Source organism: Cariama cristata, unplaced genomic scaffold, assembly GCF_000690535.1.
Source record: "Cariama cristata isolate BGI_N322 unplaced genomic scaffold, ASM69053v1 scaffold9961, whole genome shotgun sequence".
Taxonomy (NCBI): Eukaryota; Metazoa; Chordata; class Aves; order Cariamiformes; family Cariamidae; genus Cariama; species Cariama cristata.
Genome location: NW_009599832.1, coordinates 27,292 through 46,628, shown reverse-complemented (window position 1 = coordinate 46,628; position 19,337 = coordinate 27,292). Strand labels below are relative to the sequence as shown.

General features: G+C 47.5%; 2 protein-coding genes across 2 annotated transcripts in view; one reads left to right on the top strand and one right to left on the bottom strand.

Moving 5' to 3' along the window:
- The window catches only part of ATG14 (autophagy related 14), a gene marked incomplete at its 5' end in the record, with an annotated part of 11,269 nt that extends 10,731 nt beyond the window's left edge, over positions 1-538 (top strand). The window contains one exon of the mRNA XM_009709816.1: positions 232-538. Within this exon, the coding sequence (XP_009708118.1) occupies positions 232-538 (307 nt within the window). The remainder of the gene's footprint in view (positions 1-231) is intronic.
- Positions 539-7,180: 6,642 nt separating this feature from the next.
- On the bottom strand, positions 7,181-18,655 carry FBXO34 (F-box protein 34). Its single transcript, XM_009709814.1, has 2 exons — positions 18,456-18,655; positions 7,181-9,886 (listed from the first exon to the last, which is right to left on the bottom strand). The coding sequence occupies exons 1-2, from the start codon at positions 18,530-18,532 to the stop codon at positions 7,711-7,713; spliced, it is 2,253 nt and encodes a 750-aa protein (XP_009708116.1). The 5' UTR covers positions 18,533-18,655; the 3' UTR covers positions 7,181-7,710.
- Positions 18,656-19,337: the final 682 nt, after the last annotated feature.

Below are 19,337 nucleotides of genomic sequence, written 5' to 3'. Positions count from 1 at the left end.
GAACCCAGCTATCGCTTTTTTTGGCCAACTCTTTTTGTTTCACCATTGTCATAATACAGTTATCTCTGTAGCCAGCGAGTTTTCTCTCTGCCAACTGATAAACACAGAGGTGTTTTAATTCCTCTGCCATATGTGTGACAGAGCAGGGTGCTTTGGCATGCCTAGGCCTCGTACCAGCAAAGTGAGAGTCCCTCTCTTGCGTGGTACCAAGCGTTGTGTCTGTGTTCGCAGGTCTGGGCCTTTCGAAATTAGTGCTGATCTTGAAGACTCCATGGAATTTGTAGATCCCAGTGCCACCGGTGAAACAGATGAGAGCGGAGACGAGCATGTCAGCGATGAAGAGACAGACCTAGGGACAGACTGGGAGAATCTGCCGAGCCCCAGGTTCTGCGATATCCCCTCTCAGCAGGCGGAGATGCTGCAGAGCCAGAGCACGCAGGTATCTCAGCCCATTGCCAGCAGCAGCGCTGGCGGAATGATCTCATCCGCTGCTGCCTCGGTGACTTCATGGCTGAAGGCCTACACTGGACATCGCTAACGGGCATGAGAAAAGGATCATAGGATTTGTGGAAGGAATCCCTCCCCAACAATGCTGTAGTAAACCTTATATATTCAGTTAAGTAGTGCCTGGAACAAAGAAAAGGTCAGACTTTCATTTTGTAAACCAGAAAAAAAACCTTTTTATTTACCCAAGATGACTGTGATGGTACCATTTTGTAAATTAGCTAGCTATGTACTTCTGATGGATTCTCTGATGGCACTTTGTGTCTTGGTTCTGTCTGCATTGTCGAGTATCAAAGAAGAAGGACCCGGCAGCCTCCAGCTCTACTTTCTGCAGAAGGAACAGCTTTTGGAGCATTTGGATCGGGATGAGTACAGAGAAAAGGCTGCTCAGTGTGCAGTCTGGACAGTGGTGCAAATGCAGTTCACGTTCTCTTAACTCCTTACAGGGTTTCCGTTTGTGTGTGTTTTAAATGTCTTGCATAATGCAAAAATGTGTATTTCTAAATTTTTTTCATTCAGGACATGAAAATTATGCATTTTTAACATATTTTCTAATCTCTGTTGCCATGTTTTTAATACAAAGAATCAGCATGGACAGGAATTCACATGGCAAACTGCTCTTATTTTACATTTGGTTGTGAATCTTTACCCAGTTTTGCCATAGAAAACCGGCTTGTTTCATGCTGTTTCCACTGGTAGGTAGTCTAGAAGTGTCGTGTTGTGCTGTCCAAAGCATACAGGCTCTTTACTCTTAATATCATACACCAAAGAAACACTGGACGTTCTCTTAGCTAGACCCACGTTTGATGCCGATACAGGATTGCGTTGCTGCAATAATATTTTTCAGTTACAACACCATGTTGCCACTTTTTAATATTTGAAAAACCTCATTTCAAGCTAGTTTAATGAAGTCACACGGTCTCCACGCTACATGCATTTTAAACCCTATTCTATTTTATGTTTATACTGGGGCTTTTTTCTTTTTTCTTGTTTACTGAATGCGAAGGAGTTGATTTCATTTCACTGCAGAAATACTCACAGCACAGCTGGCTGGCTTGTAAAACTACAGGAGGTGCGATACAGACAGATGCGTTCATTAACAAGTGCTCCTCCGCTTCCTCCGCCTTGGGGTATGTAGTACTTAAAGACGGGTTTGCTCAGTGAGGCTTCCTACGTATGGTTTACATTTTATATAGTTGGGACATTGTATTTCTCCACAGGGTAAACTAACGTAAAAGCATCCTCCCATCCCTCCAAGAGGGAAGATTTCTACCACTCTTCCCTGGAGCTTCACTGTGGTGATACAGCTCGTAACGGGGGCACAGCGAGCCTGCGGTGAGTGTTGCAGAAGCCGTGTCCCTGCCATCAGGCAGTGTCCTCTCGCGTGTTTGAAGTCCCAGGTCCGGAGCTGGCTTACCAGGCCATCTCGCTGAGCGTTTGGTGATGGTCTTGCTCTGTTCCTCTCTAGGCCAGCCAGCGCTGCCTCCTCTCTCCACTGAGGAGCAGGTGGAAAAGCAGTTTTGCTACCGATGCCTGCGTACCCCAGCGAGCTCCACGCCAGGGGTACTGGCTTAGTATCGTGTCTCCCAGCCCCCCGCCCCTCTCCTACGGCAGCTTGTTCTCTTTGGCCTTGGGTCGGTAGTTTTTTTTTTTTCCCAAACCAAAGACCCTTAACTCCGCACTAACAGCACGCACGTTGTTAGATGAAGACACCCTCAGTCCTACCGTTCTTTTGGTCTAAATCCAATAGTTGGGTTTGTTTTAAGAGAACAGCCAAGACTCTCTTGACTACTGCAACCTGGATGGGGACGGTGCCCCCCAGTCCCCCCAGCAGCTGCCTGGGCCGGGGCCGGGAGGGTTTGGTCTCTGTTCAGTTCACAGCACTTTACTCACTCGCAGCTATCGGATCCTCTGCAGTTCTGAGCAACCAGCACACACCCACCAGTACGATATACTGGGCTTTTAGCATCGCACAGCCCCTGCTGGTTCCTCGTTTATTTTGCACTGGACCCTGCCATATAAATATCTTCTCTTTTTTTTTGTTTTCTTCTTTGTTTTTGTTTTAATATGCATTTCAGTCACACTTTCATTGCTGCCTTTGTGCTACTTAGAACCCCTAAAGGTCAGGCCATGATTCAGCTTTGTACACTGTCATTTACTTACTTAGGGCAAGAAAAACCAACACAAAACCTTTTTTTAAGCCATATACTTCATGTTTTCCAAGTAATTTATTTGCAACCATGTCATATCCTGAAAGTGCACAACAGCACTGCGAGCGTGTTAAAATGCATTGGGATAGGTCTTTCCACGAAATGTTTTTGTAACAGAATATAGATTGTGGGAGTTGTTTGTTTTTGTTTTTTTTAAAGTGTTTTGCACATGTGTAGCTAGGGAAGAATTGTGCATGTCCAAACCTTGAGTGCAATCGCCAGGATTAGTTTTCCAGGTTGTTTTGGGGTTGGGGGAGGGAGGGCAGGAGTGTCTGTACTTAGAGATATTTGAAGACAGCCAGCTGAGAGTTTACAAAACACTTTGTGTAGCGGGACTTTCAATTTAGGCCGTGACTTTTGTCCGTGAGCAGTGATCTGCGCTGGCCAATTTGAGCTGTTTGTTTGGAAGAGCCTGATTTTGAGAGCCCAGCCCTCCGCTGAAAATCAGGTGCCTTTGAAGGGTCTCAGATGGGATACCCAAGGGTTGCTCGTCACCTGCAAAAACGCGGGGCCTCTCTGCAACTTCCGAACTAGATGTAACTAAACACAAATGGTTTTCTGTTTTCTTTTTTTTCCTAAATTTTATTGTATTATTGCAATAAATCTTTAACAGTAATTTTTTTTAAAGTTATGTATTTATAGTTGTTATTTCTGTGTGGTTTGTTTTTAACCATGCTGGGGAAAGTACGCAAGAATTTCCAGCCTTCAAAGCATGACAGGGACCAGACCTGTTACAATGCAATCATACAGCAGTGGAATAAGCAATACCCATTCTAAAAAATATACTCTTACATAAAATAACTGCATCTCCATTGGAGCAGGTGGAGGAGTCGTGCAAAACACAAGTCCCTATATGTACATGTAAACTTAGAAATCTCTCGTGTAAGCCTGGCTTTGAACTGTTCCTCTGCTGAGTGACATTTGTTTCTGCAGCTGGTGAGCCTGAATTACTCCTGCGTGCAAGGGCAGATGCTCCTCTTTACAAGGTCGTTTCAGAAGGATGTGAGCCTGTGTCTTTTTTAAGGAGGTAACTATTGAAGTGAACCGTTGTGGGTCTGAGCGAGAGGGATGGGAAAGGGCCATGGTGCTCAGCAAGAAGCAGGCTCTGCCCGCGGGACCTGGTGGCCTGGCAGGCCGTGGTTCACTGGCTGCTGAAAGATGGAGGAGAAACAACCCATCCCACTGACTTTTTTTTTTGCAGCAGCTACCTGAGGGGGAGGACCGATGCCCTGGGATTCCTGGCTGCTGCGTGCTCAAGAGCAGGAGCGGTTTGTTGCCTTGGTCGCAGCATAATCAGTCATGGCCATGCAGGAAAGCAGCTGGTGTGCAAAGCCAAGCCTGGCTCTGAGTTCAGCTCATGCCTATGGGTTGCTTAGGTTCCTTCTGCTTAAGCCGTGCCACCAGCAGGTGCTTTCGTCCCCTGCCAGCGCTGGTTTGTGGCAGGAGAGCAGCCCTGTCATGCCCCAAGTCCCGTCCTTGCTCCAGGGCTGCCTGGACCAGCGAGACACAGGCTGGGGAGAAGAAACAGCCCAGGGTGAAGCTTCAGCCCCATTCCCACCTTGCAAGAAGTGGGACACAAGACAGAGGTCAGATGCATCAGTGCGGTCTTGTCCAGATGTGAAACGAAGGTTCTGGGGGCTGGCACGGGGGCAGATGCTGCAGAAAGTGAATTTGGGACCAACGGAAGGGAGCCGAACGCTGCCACAGCATTGCAGAGCCTCCTTACAGGGAGCAGAGCCGCAGCAAAGGGGAAAAGCTGCTGTAGAAACAGGCAGGCTGGAGCAAGAGCCCAGCCACGGGCGGCTTTTATTTTTTCCGGTGGTGTCCGTGCCAGGAGACCCCCAGAGCTTGATGAAAACTGGAAGCTTACGAACAATGGAACTGTTACTACAATTTCTTCACAGGCGTATCTGGAAATTCAGTCCAGACACACTAACTGCTCCCAGGCAGGGAAGCCAAGCACACAGCACAGGCTTTAGTCCTCAGTTCTTCTGAACACTGAAGTTTGTAAATCCAACAAACAGTCGGTTTTATTTTTTAGTTGCCTCTTAGAGGAGAAGGAAAAAAAAAACAACAACAAAAAAAAACAAAGGCTGTCAGACCTTGGGTTCTCCCTGAACTGGCCCTTAAGGAAACAGAAATCTGTACTTCTTCACAGGGGGAAAAAAAAAAAGCTTACAGGCAGCTCAGCATGGCTACATATAGAACCAATCCACTTCTGGATGCAAAAGTTTGTTCTGCAAAACAATTTTTAACAGCAGTGCTGTGCAACAGGGATAGTTCCGGCAACCGCTGTAATAAATGATGTATAAAACAGCCCACGGTCCTCAGCCAGCTTGGGGGGAGGGCAGAGACCAAATTGTCCTCCCTATTTAACTGTTCCGAGGAACCGAACAGCCCGATGCTATTCTTTTCTTCTCATTTTTCCCCTTGTTCACCAAACGTGACCAAAATCTCACACCCTGTTCCAAACAAAAAAAAGCAACCTCACCACTCCCTTATCTACTTACAAAATATTTTCCTCTGCCACTTCTATTTTAGCCTCCCAGGGACTTTCCTCGCTGCTGTCAGCCTGGCGTAGGTTATCTATTGCAGCTCAAGTTTTCCAGTCTTGGGTGGGGGGCAGGAAAGCAGTTTCTTCCCCCTCTTCCTTAACCGAAATCGAGCTTTGATGTTGACAGCTTTGGCAGGACAACCCCTGCGAGAAAGCTGTGCTCCTGCTCGTCCCAGTGCAGGCGATGGAGCAGACTGAAGCTTGAGCGAAGCCTGCGCCCCCGTTAGAGAATGAAGTCACAAATTAACGAGGGCTCCTGCTTTTCCTCTCCCTCTTCACAGCTGATTACAAGGCAGCCGCACCCATCTTTTAGATTTCGAATTTCATTCCTCCTGGTTGTCATAATGTCTGCTGCATTGCAGAGATGGCTGAGCAGCACCGGGGAGGGGTGTCAGACAGCAGGTAAGGCAGGGACTGGCAAAAAAAAAAAATAAAAAAGCATACTTCTTAAATCTATCCTCTGCTTATCAAACCCACATTTTGGGCTGTAAGCGCTCGGTTTTCTTTCTCCCACTGTGAATGGAGAGAATAAAAGCACTCGCCTTCAACCCCTCTCTGTCCTCCTGGTCTAAAACAAGGCGAGTCACTCCCCGCCATCCCACCACAGGTTTAGGCAGGAGAAGGTGGGCAGCTCGGCCCGGCCATCGCAGCCAGGGTCCCTCAGCACCTTCCTGATCTCGCACCCAAGGTTAGAGGAGAGGATGAGCCGGGTAGACCCAGGAGCTGCTCCCGTGGTGAGCCCTTGCCCTTTCCCAGGTGCCGCCCTGGGGTTTGCGGGGCAGAGGAGGGCCCAGGCTGAGCCCCGCGGGAAGGTGGCACCAGCTCTCCTTGCACCCCGTCGGAGATTTTTGTCTTCTCCAGCTGCAACGCTGCTTGCCCAGAGTCCGTCCTCCTCCTCAGAAGGGGCAGAGAAACAGCAACGGCACGAAGCGCAGGGAGAGCAGGGACTGGGACGATGCAGAGGTAGAACGGCCGCTCTTCACTTGGCTCCCTGCGGAATGGCTGCTCTTCTGCTTACTCTGCTCCCGGGAACCGAACACGGCTGCTGGGGTGGCCAGGGTACGTTCCCAGACTTCCAAACTGTTCACTGGGCTGTAACTGGAGCCTGGAACACAGCACTGCGGGAGAGAAACGTGCTCAAGGAAATACAGGCATAGAGGCCAGGCTCAGCTCCCATTCCAGGTTCAAGGAATTACTGCGCATCTGCACTTCTGACACAGACATCCACAACTCTCCTTTGAAAGCACCGACTCCCACCTCAGAGAAAAGATGCCAGAGGCTGTCGCAGAGCGGAGCGAAGCAATGCACGGATTCCTCTTACAAGGGAAACCATCCACAGCACATGGCAAAGCTTCCAGCGCATCACTGAGCCAGGGCAACTCCGCTTTCGGCCGGCTGGACCCACGCTCCATCCTCCAGCATCCAGGGCACGGGCAAGGAGGGGCCGACCCAAGAGTTGAGAAGCAGGACTCACACCCCAGCGTCCCCGGTTTTTTGATGCAAGAGTTGAGAAGCAGGACTCACACCCGAGAGCTCCCGTTTTTGCAAGTTTTACACACGTAGCTGCACGCACGGCTCACGGGAGGGAAACGAAAAGCTGGAATTGGTGAATGTTACAGCAGGGAGTTCTCTAAGTAATAGAGGTTTGGAGGGGTTTTTTTTTATTATTATTTGTTTCTTTTTTAGTAGGAGGACTAGTTTTCTACAGGAAGCACACTGGACATCTCAACTACATCACAGTACCAAGTTTCTGCCACATGTTTTACAGTATTTTTATTTTGGGGCAAGAGTCTTACAAGAGGAAGTCTGGTAAGGCAGATCTAGAATGCACATTTTATTTAAGTAAAAAAAAAAAAAAAACAAAAAAACAAAAAAAAACCAAAAAAACCCAAAACAAACCAGACAACATGGGTAAGGTAGACAAGAACTTTTTATATTCTGACTATACAATAATATTCTTCTCTTTTTATCCACTGCCACACTACTATAATGGATCTGTTCTAGTCTAATTTTCAGGTTGTCCAGTTAAGTTGTCTGAAGATTCTTTAAACAAGTTGACCTTTACCTATTTAGAGTTTCTTCTCAGAAACATTCATATATTATACAGGATATACAGATTTTGAAACAAGACACTTAAAAACACACACAACTATAGCCGCAACACTATCATAGCTGCATTGTAGTGATTACGTTGTTCAGCCAGCTGTAGACTCTGTATGTACAATTAGTTTTTATAGTGTTATTTACATAGATGGACTAAAAGCTATCTTTAATCTAAAAGGTAAAGGCTCTCGTGTTTAAGTATGTGCAGTTTCATAGCCCTGTGGGAAAAAAAAAAAAAAACAAACCAAACAAAACGCGACAATTATATACACTGTAAACAGCACAAGGCATGAGAATCTCCTCCTACCCCAAACAATCTCGCAGGAAAGTGTATGTGCACTAATATTCCTCTTCCACTTCGGCTCCCGCTCCTCTGGTTTTCTTATGAATAGCACGGTTAAAGCTGTGGCAGGCAGGAACCCAATGATTGTCATGAAGACCTAACTTACAGCCCGGGATGCCCTTCTGAGACCGGTGACAGCACATCCAGTACCCAGGCCCGTAGGGTAAAGCTTGACAGTATGGTTTGGGATGCCACCGGCAGAGCGATACGTCCCCTTTCACGTACTTCTTCTTGCACTGCTTGCAAGGGTCTTCTCTGTAGCGGGGATCGCGGACCCAGCGGGAGTCCGCTGGCCTGATATTGTAGTATTCAATGATGAATTTGAAGTAGTAGCAAGTGCATTTTAGGGCAACCAGACTCCTAGTAGGAAGCAATCCAAAGATCTTCACTATGATGTGGTGAGGCAAGAAGGCCATATACTGCTGAGGCTCCAAAAGCTGCTGAATTTTAAACCTGGTCTCCAGAAAGTCATGCGAAACCTGTCTTTTTAAGCAGGATGCATCAAGTACTTGCAAAGCCCCTTCTGTCGGAGGAACAGAAAGGGCAGATGGCTCTGTAGGGACGCCGCTTCTGACACATGATCTGTCAGACGCCAAAGCATCCTCATCCTCATTTTGGGCTACTTCTGGCTTTTCTTGGGTACTTTCCCGTAGTGGCTGTTGCTCGTGAGCGGCAGGCTGGTCAGCCTGGAGAAAAAACAGCCTCCCTGGGAGCAGATCTTCACTACAACTGGAGTTGGAGAGCTTCTCTTTCCTGCATCCTTTCTCGGTCTTGGCGACCGATATACTGATGCATAAGGGCTCCTTCCTAGCAGGATGCAGACTCTGCTTTGGGAAAAGAACAGGCTCTTTCGACGTACAATCAACAGTCGCGTTCTTGCTCTGCAAGGAATCCGGTGGCAACCTGGCAGCAGCTGGACACGCAGACGGCAGAGGTCTGGAAGGCTCGATCCGCCTTTCAGAATCGCTCCTGCCAGCGGTTATTGCCAACACTGCGTGAGCAAGTCCCGAATTCACATTCCCCACCTGAATATCCAGCCCAGAAGGGAAAGGCTGCCGAGCAGAGGCAGCACCATCCCACAACTCGCTGTCACCCAGAGGACCACACCGTCCCCCGTACCCAGCCTCTGCTACCCCTGCCTCCTCCAAGCCATCCCCCAGAGCCGGGACCCCCGAGGAGACCTTTTCCACCTCTCCCTCGGGCTGGGTGCCGTTTGCCAGGAGCACCCTCCCGACGTTTCTGCGGAAGCTGTTGTTCCGCGAGAGGCTCCCGGCCTCCCGCTCGCTCTGACGCCTCAGGCACTCCGACTCCAGCTTGGCCACCATGTCCAGCACACGTACGGGCTCGCTCTGCTGCTGCTCGCTATTGCTGCAAGGTCCCCTCTCCGTATGCACCTCGCACGCCCCGGCCGAGGAGAAAGGGTCTGAGCTGGGAAGCGCACCTTTAGGCTGAGTGCTCAGCCTCGTAGTCGAAGCAGGCGGGGAGGTTTTAGCACAGTCTACCAGTAAAGCACTTGCTCGTTGCTCCAGAAAGGCGACCATCTCTATCACCGAGAGGGACCGGCCCGGGAACACACCCTCACCGTTCTCGTTCACGTAATGCACCGAACAGTGCTCGATGCCGCAGGCAAAAGGCTCCGGCTGGGAGCACCTGGCATTCGCCTCCCTCATTCTTTCCAGTTGAATTTTGGCTTTTTTAAGATCTACCGATTTTTTCCTGCGTTTAGCTGTTCTTCCGTCGATGTCCCACGTGCTTTTAATTTTCATGGAGCCTACCCGGTTGTTGCTGCTGCATTGCTGGGCTGCAAAGAACGCGATCTTCTCCTTAGTATTGCCAGGTTTCACTACAGCCCAGACATCCAGTGGCCCTTCCCCTTCTTCTCCCTGGTGGATCGTTGCAGACAGGGCGTTCTTCTTTTCCCTCGCGCTTGGACCATCCGCTGGACCTTTCCCATTCATATTGCACATAGTATTTGGATAAATAATCCCCAGAAGCTTTCGAGATGGTGTCACGAGGGAGGGTTTCGGGAAAACGTTCAGTTTGGTGCAGTTTTCTTCTTGTGCTGATCTCTGATGGCTCATAGGTGGGCCTCGCAGGGAATCTTGGCTTATTTCTGGAGATCGCTCTTTCTTCTGTAACTTGAGATATGGCTTTAAGTGCATACCAGAAACCCTAGAAAAACAGAAAGGGAACAAGTTATAGTTGCAAAATATGCCTGCCTGGAATTAGAGTTGGTGGTCCAGAGTAGGGACCGGCACGACTCCTACTCTACGTCAAGCAGCCCACACCTCAAAAGGAACCCCAGGAGAAAGGAAAAGCAGCAACCAGGCTGCAACATCCAGCCTCGGAGAACTTCTTGCAATAGGATTATAAACTGAAGGACAGCAGAGATCTTCCCCTTAGACAAAACTGCTTCCCGGGAGTTGCAAGGAGAACTCCCAACGTTTAAGTTCTGTCTGTTGTGCAACCATAGCTAGAGGTTCGTTCTAGAGTTAGAGCCGCCCTTCTGTCCGTTCACTTCTTAAGCCGGTTGTAAGGCACACGTGGGTCCAAGAGTTTATCTTGACATCAGCTACCAGATTTTGTATATATATTCTTTTCGATAGATCAAGTAGATAAAGCTGAAAAGGGCAATTAGCAAGTGTAATTATATTCATCAGAGATCCCAGCAGATATCTAAACTCCTAATACCACCCAAAATGAAACCTATCCTTTAGCATATCAATAACGGCAAATTTGGCGTACTTTGCCATAAGGGTCCTTACGCCATACATCAGATGCGCCCCCCAAAAGGGACAGAAGCATCACGTGGAGAACCACGTTCAAGTATGTGGTTTTATGGTGAAGAATTTAAGAGCTGTGAAGGAAACACTTGGATGGTGCTGACCTTACAGCAGCAGCACCACTCCTGCGACAGTCCCAGGCACCCGATTCCTCCTTTCTTTGTTACACCTTCGCAATAATCTTCAATTCAAAGCTCAAAAAGGCAAGAACCCGGGGCACTGCCACGTAGGATGCAATTATCAGGAGACTTCAAGCTCTTCTCCCAGGAGTATCGCATAAGTGTATTACAGCACTAACTATAGATTATGTTTCCATGGTAATCTTTGAATCGTTACATTAAAAAGCCTCCTTTTTGAAACGGGGATAATCCGTGCTTGCTAGTTTAAGGACAGCGGGTTCAATGCCACATTTATCATGAGCCGATAAGGACAGATTCAGACAGTGAATACGTTTCCCTTCACAGCCACCACCAAAACAGTTGGTTTAATACTGCTTTTCTAGCCTCAAAACAGCTTTAAATTAAAAACCTCAAGCCATAACATCTATAAAGTTGGACAAATGTATAGTTGTAACAGCAGCAGTTTGCACACACGACAGGTTTGTGTGGGACAGACACAGCCGGAGTCCGGCCGGGCTCTCCCCGGCCGTGCCGCGGTGCCACCAGCACATCCCTACCTCCAGACGCCCTTGCTGATGCCACACGCAGGGTACCCGAGGGGTCACGGGCACACCAGGAGGAGGGAACCCAGCTCACCCACCCCTCGGGCAGACCCGTCGGAGCGCACGGGGTGGCTGTAAGAGGGAAATCAGAACAGCAGATGCTGACCAAGAACGCACCTGGACGTGTCGTACAAGCGACCTGGACCTTCCAACACAGCCCTGCCCCACGGATTAGCCAGGGCTGCGGACCCGCCAGGATAAGCGATGGCAGAATGGAGAGCTGAGCCAGGGAGCACCGGAGCCAGCCGAGGGAAGGCTTTGAGAGCCAGATGCTCCACTTCCAGCTGCTGACACAACACCCACGGGTACACGAGGGCAACAGCTCAGCCAGGTCCCTCTCCAAGCAGAGGAAGCCTCCCGCAGTGGAAGCGGCCACGCTTCTTGGCCACTGCTTTCGCCGAGGTTTTGGTTCCTCCTTCTGGTCCCAGTGATAAGTAGCGAGGGGATGGGTGACAAGTGAGGGCAGAGAGGTTCGGAGGAGGTAACATCAAGAGGAAGGGCTTAGGTTCACCTTTCTACGAGCATGCATAAAACCCAGGGGACCTCTTTGGTCACAAGCAGTGCTTTGAATGCCAGGAGGCAGACGCGGGGAAGGATGCTGCTACGTTCTCTCCCCTCCTGATTTTATAGGAAGATCATCACCTCGCTCCTGCGACCAGACAGTGCCAAAACCGTCTGCGGTTCACCTAGAGACTGGGGGGGGGTGTGTAAGAGAGCTCTACCTAGTCCCTGGGTTAATTCTCTCCCCACGCCTTCTGCGTGCTAATTCCAGCTCTTGTTAAAACTGGGTCACCTCCCAATTTAGTCTCCTCCGCAAAATGCAACCGAGTTATTTTGTTTGCCTCTCAGTTGGATGCTAAAAACTAAAATCATCTGATAAAAATAGAACGTCAGGGTGCTGAAACAGATGAATAAAGAGAGAATGGGAAATCAAGGCTGCTGTAGTTTGTTTCAGCCTCATTTTCCATGGGGACTGCTTCATCTCAGTCGCACTTCATAGCTAAGTAGGGTCAGGCCACCAACGTGCTCTGGCCAGAGCCCAGCCCAGAAGAGCAGCAGCGAATCCCCGCACCAAGCTGCCGCAGAGACCGGTGCCTGCAGCCCTCCCCTTCCCCATCCAGAAGGGCATTTTGGAGCTGTGCTTGTCAGACGAGAGAGAGAAAACTTCCGATGCCTGCCCGCTACCGTACCCTGGGGAGAAGAGGTGAATACAATTCAATACGCGACTTTGCGTGTTGAAATCTCACGAGCTAGGAGGTGACGATCAAGTTTCATTCCTGAGTTTTCATGCCAGGCTGTTGGAAAGCTGAGTCGAATGTGTTTTTAAAAGGCTTTCTTCAAGCAGTTTTCAGAAATCCAACAGGGCAAATCGGTTCAACACCCTTCATTAAGAGAAACTGCAAACGAAGGTGAGACCAGGTATTACACGAATGAAAACAGGACCAAACTGGTTACCCCAAGATGCTCAGAGAGGACATGTTTAGCCAGCAAAGTCGGTTCAGCTGCTCCCAGCTATTTCTGGTCTATGGAGAAAGACAAAGGGCAGAGTTATGCCTCACCTATTACGGATTTCTCGTTTAAGGTTATATTTCCTCCTGTGTTTCAGTTAAGTCTCTGGCTCAGCCAACAATACCATTTAAGGTGGAAAAGTTATAATTTACATAACAAAATTATGCCTTAGTCAGAAGTTTTACTGCCAGAATAATTGCCTCATTTGAATTCAGCATTCAGGTCATTGCACTGTTTTAATGGATCCAGCTTTAAAGAAAGCCTTCATTTAATAGCTTCAGAAAACTTAGTACCACGAACTCCACCTGACCAGCTCAATCGCAGTGCCACCTGCCTCCTAGTTTTCGGGCAACGGGGAAGAAAACTTCCATTTTAAAAGGGATGTTAGTAACGGACCTTACCTGAAAGTGTCACTTGGAAAAAACGAGCCCCTACCCGCCCCACACTTTGCTGTGAACATTAAGAACAACAAAACTTTTAGGCTCACATAGCTTCTTCCCTGCACGTCAGCGGCACATTTCATTTCTAGCTCCTAGAATTAGAACAAGGCTTCCCAACAGAAACTGCTTTGAAGATGAACCAGAGCCCCGTCCCCCCCGCCCAACTACCTTATTTCTGAAACGTTTCAGTGCTGGCAAGCGGAGAATTGTGGCAGCTGCAGGTAAGTTCTTAAATACTTAAAACCACCAAAAATAGTTGTGAAAAGGTGAAGTCACTGACAATTCCCTATGAGACCTCATTCCAGAATAATTCTGTTTGCTTTCCTCCACCCTTTAAGTTATCAAGCTTTCTAATTTTATCTTCAGAGACAACGACTCTTCAGAAGTTCATGGAGTAAGCGTAAGAGGTTTTCAATCCCAAACGTGCGGTTTTGAATTGCTGATAAGAGATAATTCTGCCAGGAATGATCAGCCCTGAAACAACTAGCAGTGCTGCCTTGATACTGTTATTCCATCCTTAAGCTGATGAAATAAAAAGGCCAGGTTTTTTTATTTCTAATCAGCCGTGTCTGAAAAACAGGATACTTACACTTCTGGAACGACACTGCTGTTTTTCCAAGTTGTAACTACAGCTTGTTTCCACTACGTTAGTTACTACACGGGACCGAGATAGAAATATATACGCCTTTATACCTGCGCAGACACTCACGCATCCCTCCTCTCCCTACTGAAGCGAAGACCCATAACTGCTGTGCCAAGCTGGCCAGAATCTGTCTGCATCCTTTTGTATTTATAGATCATCTAAATCACAGCAGCGTAGCTCAAACAGCAATTCACACTGCAAGTTTCCTGGGCAAAGCACCGGAAGATTTTATTAAGGCGAAAATTTCAATCAAAACCCCAAAGTTTCCTGTGGATTTCTTTCTGTAAACACTAACTCCAGTCGACAAAAGTTTCTAGCCTTGCTGACTGCACACGCAGTGCCAACTACAACTCTGAAAAAACCCTCAGGACATACTAACGCAAGGCAGAAGCCAAAGAAAAAAAAGAAAAAACGCAACAACAATAAAAACCCACACCAAGCATAACCTCTGGCAAGGCATTTCTCTTCCCTGGCATCCCGTTTCTGTGTCTACAGAGCTTAGCTCCTCTGTAAAGGACACTGACCATTATGAAGGACTAAATACCGAACGCAAGTTCAACTATGGTCAACCACTTGTTATTTCTGGAAGGACTCGGTGGGTCCTTTGGGCTCAATCTCCAGTACCATTTCCATCCCCTTTGCGCTGCCGGGGCAAGGCAAAGCAGACGGAGAACTCCTTCAAAGGCATTCCACGGATTCTGCCGGGGCGGGAAAGTCCCGGCCGAGCAGTCGGGATGGAAGACGCTTTGCTACTCACTGGAGCTTGTTCTGGTGCGTGGCAACTGTCCAAGCTCGGAGACAGGCGGGTCGGGAATCACGATGCTCCAGACCAGGGCTGGGTTTGACTTCAGCAGCTGCGGAGGCATCCAATTTCTAGAAAACCCACTCCCTTGCAGCAGTAACTTCATATTAAAGCAGTTGCTCCTGACCCACCTCCCAACGTCTGCGAAACTGCCTCTCGCATCAATCGGAGAGCAAGTGAGGATTATCGTGGGCTTGGAAGGTAGACAGAAGGTATCTGACTCCGCTTGGGCAGCGGGAGCAAGCCGAACACGTGGGGCAGAGCTGGCCCAGAAGAGCTGAGGACCTAAACACAAAGTAGGCACCTAACTCTTAACGTCGGATCTCTCGCCGCTTCTTCACCCACATCAGGTGCTCAAATAACCCGACTTTGGGAGAGACGACACCTCAATAGAGCTGCACACGGCAGCTGCTATAAAAGCCATCATGCATAAAATCCATCATCTTTCAGGTGCCAGATTGCACATCCAAGCCCAACGCACAGACTACTCCGGTTTGAGGGCTCCCACCCGTTAATAAGTTTTCAACACATTTTTCAAGTAAACACACAGACACATACGCCCTTCAGCATAAAGCACAGTAGCCTCGGCTACTTTCTAAATTTTACACAGGAAGAAATGCCATTGCTTTGCCAGTCTTTTGTATAAAAGCACTTACCGTGAAGCCAGTGACGTAGAAGCAATTCTTTGTTGAGCCTGAGGAAGCTCGAACCCATGCTCCCTGCTTCCCAACCATACTACAGATGACAAGAGGGATGACGTAAAGCAGAAGGGAACAAAATAAACTGAAAGATTTGGTATTCAAGGTTAGAAGCTGCTCCAGCAACATGTAGCTCAAAGACGATGGGATAGCACGCATGCCTGTGGTGGAACAGGCTAAGATGAGAAGAAAACAATGAAGGACATGAAAAAAAAAAAGTGTGGTGGTTTTATAGGGCTTCTGCTGAAAGCTGCCCAGAGCAGCACAGGTAATTGATAATGTTTCCTCCTGGAAATGTTTTATCTTTCTTGATTTAACATTTGTTGTCTAATTTATTAACTGCAAGAGGACCAAGACCTTTCTTAATATCACGGTGCAACAAATTTCTTCAAACAGTTAACGAACCAATGCAAAGTGATGCTATTTAGTCTTCATTTCTGTGCATACATAATGAGAACACACAAAAGGTTGTAGAAATTAACCTCGGACCGCTCTGTCGTTAAGAGACTCAGAGTTCAGAAGAAAGAATAAGTAAAGGTAGATCTGAAGGCAAGTCATCAGATTGTTCTTTTGAAACTCAAGACCGAAAGGAATTGGTTCCCAGAGTCAGCTGCACGGCAGCGCAGAGGATTTCACTGCAGACAGTGCAACCCAGCAGGCATTCTCCAGGAGTCAAAAGGTGTTTTCACTATTAAGAACACATCCCAAATGAGAACAGGAGAAACTCCAACTGAACATATTCCTTCTTCGGGAAGGATACAAGAAGCAGACACCGGTTTCAAGTCGCCAAGTCACATCACTTGGAAACTTGTATCTCAGAGATCAGAAGTCTAGAAATAAACGTGAGAGCCGGTGCAGCGTTAAGTCACTGCAAAGATATTTAAAAACAAAGAAATAGTAAAAAGTTCTTCAAGTTTATGAGAAAGCACAGGGAGAGAAACAGGGCTGCAAGGTCAGGGTAGAGATTAAGAGTACTCTAGGTACAGCACAAAATACCAAATTTGACTTTGCATCATTTTTAAAGAGGGGTGGTAAGGGTGATCATGAGGGCAAAAGCCCAGGGGTTAATTAGAACAAGAACATTGGCAAGGGTAGGATTAAAAAGAGTCAAGAAAATGGCGAGGATTGGCTGATCTCAGTTTTAGAATCCAAAATAGATAGGCTCATAAACTGCAGGCCAAGCAGCAAGATTTATAAGCCTCTGGAAAGGCAACAATACGAGTTCATAAAACACGTGGCATATTGGAGGTGGCACTGCAGGGGAGAAAGAGAAGAGAGGGTGAGCGCAGCCTCTCCGGGGCCTGGTACCCTGACTTCAATATCAAGGTGCTTTGGAAGCAAAGGGGATTAAGGTGACAGAGAAAAATGAGGAAGAGGGAATAGTTCAATATGCCAGACTAACCTGAAGGTTCTCAAAAAAGTGGTCTTTTTAGACAAACATACTACGTCTTACTCACATGGACTTCAGAAGGCACAAGGAGATTTACTGGTTAAGACAGATTGGCAGAGGAATGGGAAAACAGACAAAGGAGCTGGCTTAGCAGCAGACAGCCCCAGGTGATGCTGAAAAAGAAAATACCAGCCTGGAAACCAAAGACGTGCCTCAAGAATCAGCCTTGGGTACATCTGATTTTGTTAGGAATGACCTCAGCACAAATACTACAGCTGCACCCACAGAAATGAAGGCACCTCCAAAACAGCCGAGGCACAAAGCATCGAGTAACAGAAACTGAGGAGAGTTTTGAAATAGAGCTGGGGATGCACCAACAAGCTGAACATCGACAAGTTTCGGAGGTAGCTAAGAAAGGTGCATTGGCCACCATAGACACAGCCACGAAACAGAGGTAAACGGAGGTGATTCTGTGATACGTTCAAGGCAGCAGTGAAAAGCCCTCCTGCCAGATCTGCTCTGGAGGGCACCGTACGCTTTTTGACGCGATTCAGAGGAGATGCATCCGCACGGAGAACGACGGCAGTCATTATTCAAGAAGCTACTAGATTACACTGGGGTCATTTAGCACAGGAAAGCCACAGGTGAGGGTATACAACCACATTTAGCAGAAAAGGTAAACCACTGAAAATAAGCAGCGGTCCTTATGCGAAAGAGGGGAAAAAAAAACAAAACCACACACACACAAGCTCAAACGAGCATATAAGCTGGCATGAACGTTCAGTCTGGGAATCAAAAGAAGGTTCCCAATTGCACAGCTAGATGTGTCATCTTCAGTAATGGCTTAATCTATGGAAGGAGAGAAGATGTAATTGTTTTTAGGCTGGACTAAGTTTACAAAAGGGATTAGGAGATACTGCTTGGGAAAGCAAGGAGCTGGGTGACCCAGGAAGTCTTTTCCAGCACTAAATTACCAGGAGACTACCATAGCAAGTATATGCTGTCTACACAACCACAAAGAATAAAGGTTAAAGTTTGCTTTAAACCCACACAGCTTTTGGAAACCAGAAAGCTGGCTCTCTTCCTGCAGATTGAGGAAGTTTAAGAGCCTGGGTTTCAGAAAAAGAAAACAAAAAGACACATGTATTTTCAAGTAGCTTGAACTCAAACAAACTGGCATGTTCTTGCATTTGCATAAGGACAAGTTGTTCTGTACGGTGTTCCTATAACGAGACACAGTGAGAGGCGTTCACTTAATCGTCACATAAGCACAAGTGTTTGAAATCAATCGTGCATTTCTTATTAAGAAGAGACACAAGAGGGTGAGCAATACAAAAATCTGAGCTTAAACTAATCTAATTACTTACTCCATAGTAAGACAAACCACAACAGTGATTGCCAGTATTTCCACTTGCTTTAAGCTGACTGCATGTTCTAAAGCCTATGACAAGCCATTCTCCAATTAAGTTTTACTTCAAAGCTACGTTCCCAAATTAATTGACAGCTGTTGCTTAAAACCCCAGATTTCTCCAAGTACAGTACCAGCTGTATTGAAGCTGTAGTTGTCATTATCAAATAAAAATGTCAAAGAACATTTCTGCCCTTAAGCCATTACAACATTTCACTTAAACACTATCCAAAGGTAAACACTTAGACCAAGTATTTGAGTGACAGGCAAGACAACAGGAAAGCAAGGAGAAGGTTAAATCGGTGCTAACTACTTAACCACAGGCACAGCAGCCAGCCGGTTCATACCGTTTGACTTGATGGAAGGTGGAGGATGTGGAATTCAGCGGTTCCCTGTGGAGGCCAGCTCTGCAGGAACTCTTCATCGTAACTACCTCTCCAGCTAAGGCACGCCGTCACAGCCAGTCCATCCTGGGTTACACGCAAGGTTCCCCCATCAGCTTTCCTTGCCCCACACAGAGCTTCACCGTCTCTCCGCCACCTAGAAACTGAACAAAGAGGTACACAAGGAGATCACGTTCGAGTACAGTTGAAGCACAGATGATCAGGACAAGGACTTTCCCAACAGAGAGAGAAAAATAATATATACAGACACATGCATAAACATACACATATATAAAAGGTTTATATATAAAGAGAACTTAACATCATCATGCCATTACTGCAGCTGGAGTTTCTGAACACCGTTAGAATACAAATTAACACCCACCCCAACAGCCTGTCTGCACATACAATGCTTTTTCACCTTATATACGACGGCAGCACTACCTCGGCACCTCCCAGGGAACACGCCGTCTTCTGACCTCCACGCAAACAGGACGTACAAGATCTTTCTGCTTGGTAACACCACGTCAAGCTTCGGAGGGAAATCGCTGCTAGCAGTAAGATTTGACCCTGCCAGGAGTTACGTTAGCGTTCTAATCAAAATAACGTGGCGATTTCATAACGGACAAACATGCAACCATGCAGCCTCCAAGGCTTGTGAAAACCACCCTGCCTTTGCATCACACGCAGATAAGATGGCAGATTTCACCAAAACAAAACTGTTCTGCAGTATCTCTCCTTCGCACTAGGCTGCTGCCTTCTACACCTTGTCCTTGGAATTAAGACGCTATTACCGGCACTTTAACGTATTTTGGTGGTGAAAAAACAACCTTAGAGTTGGAACCT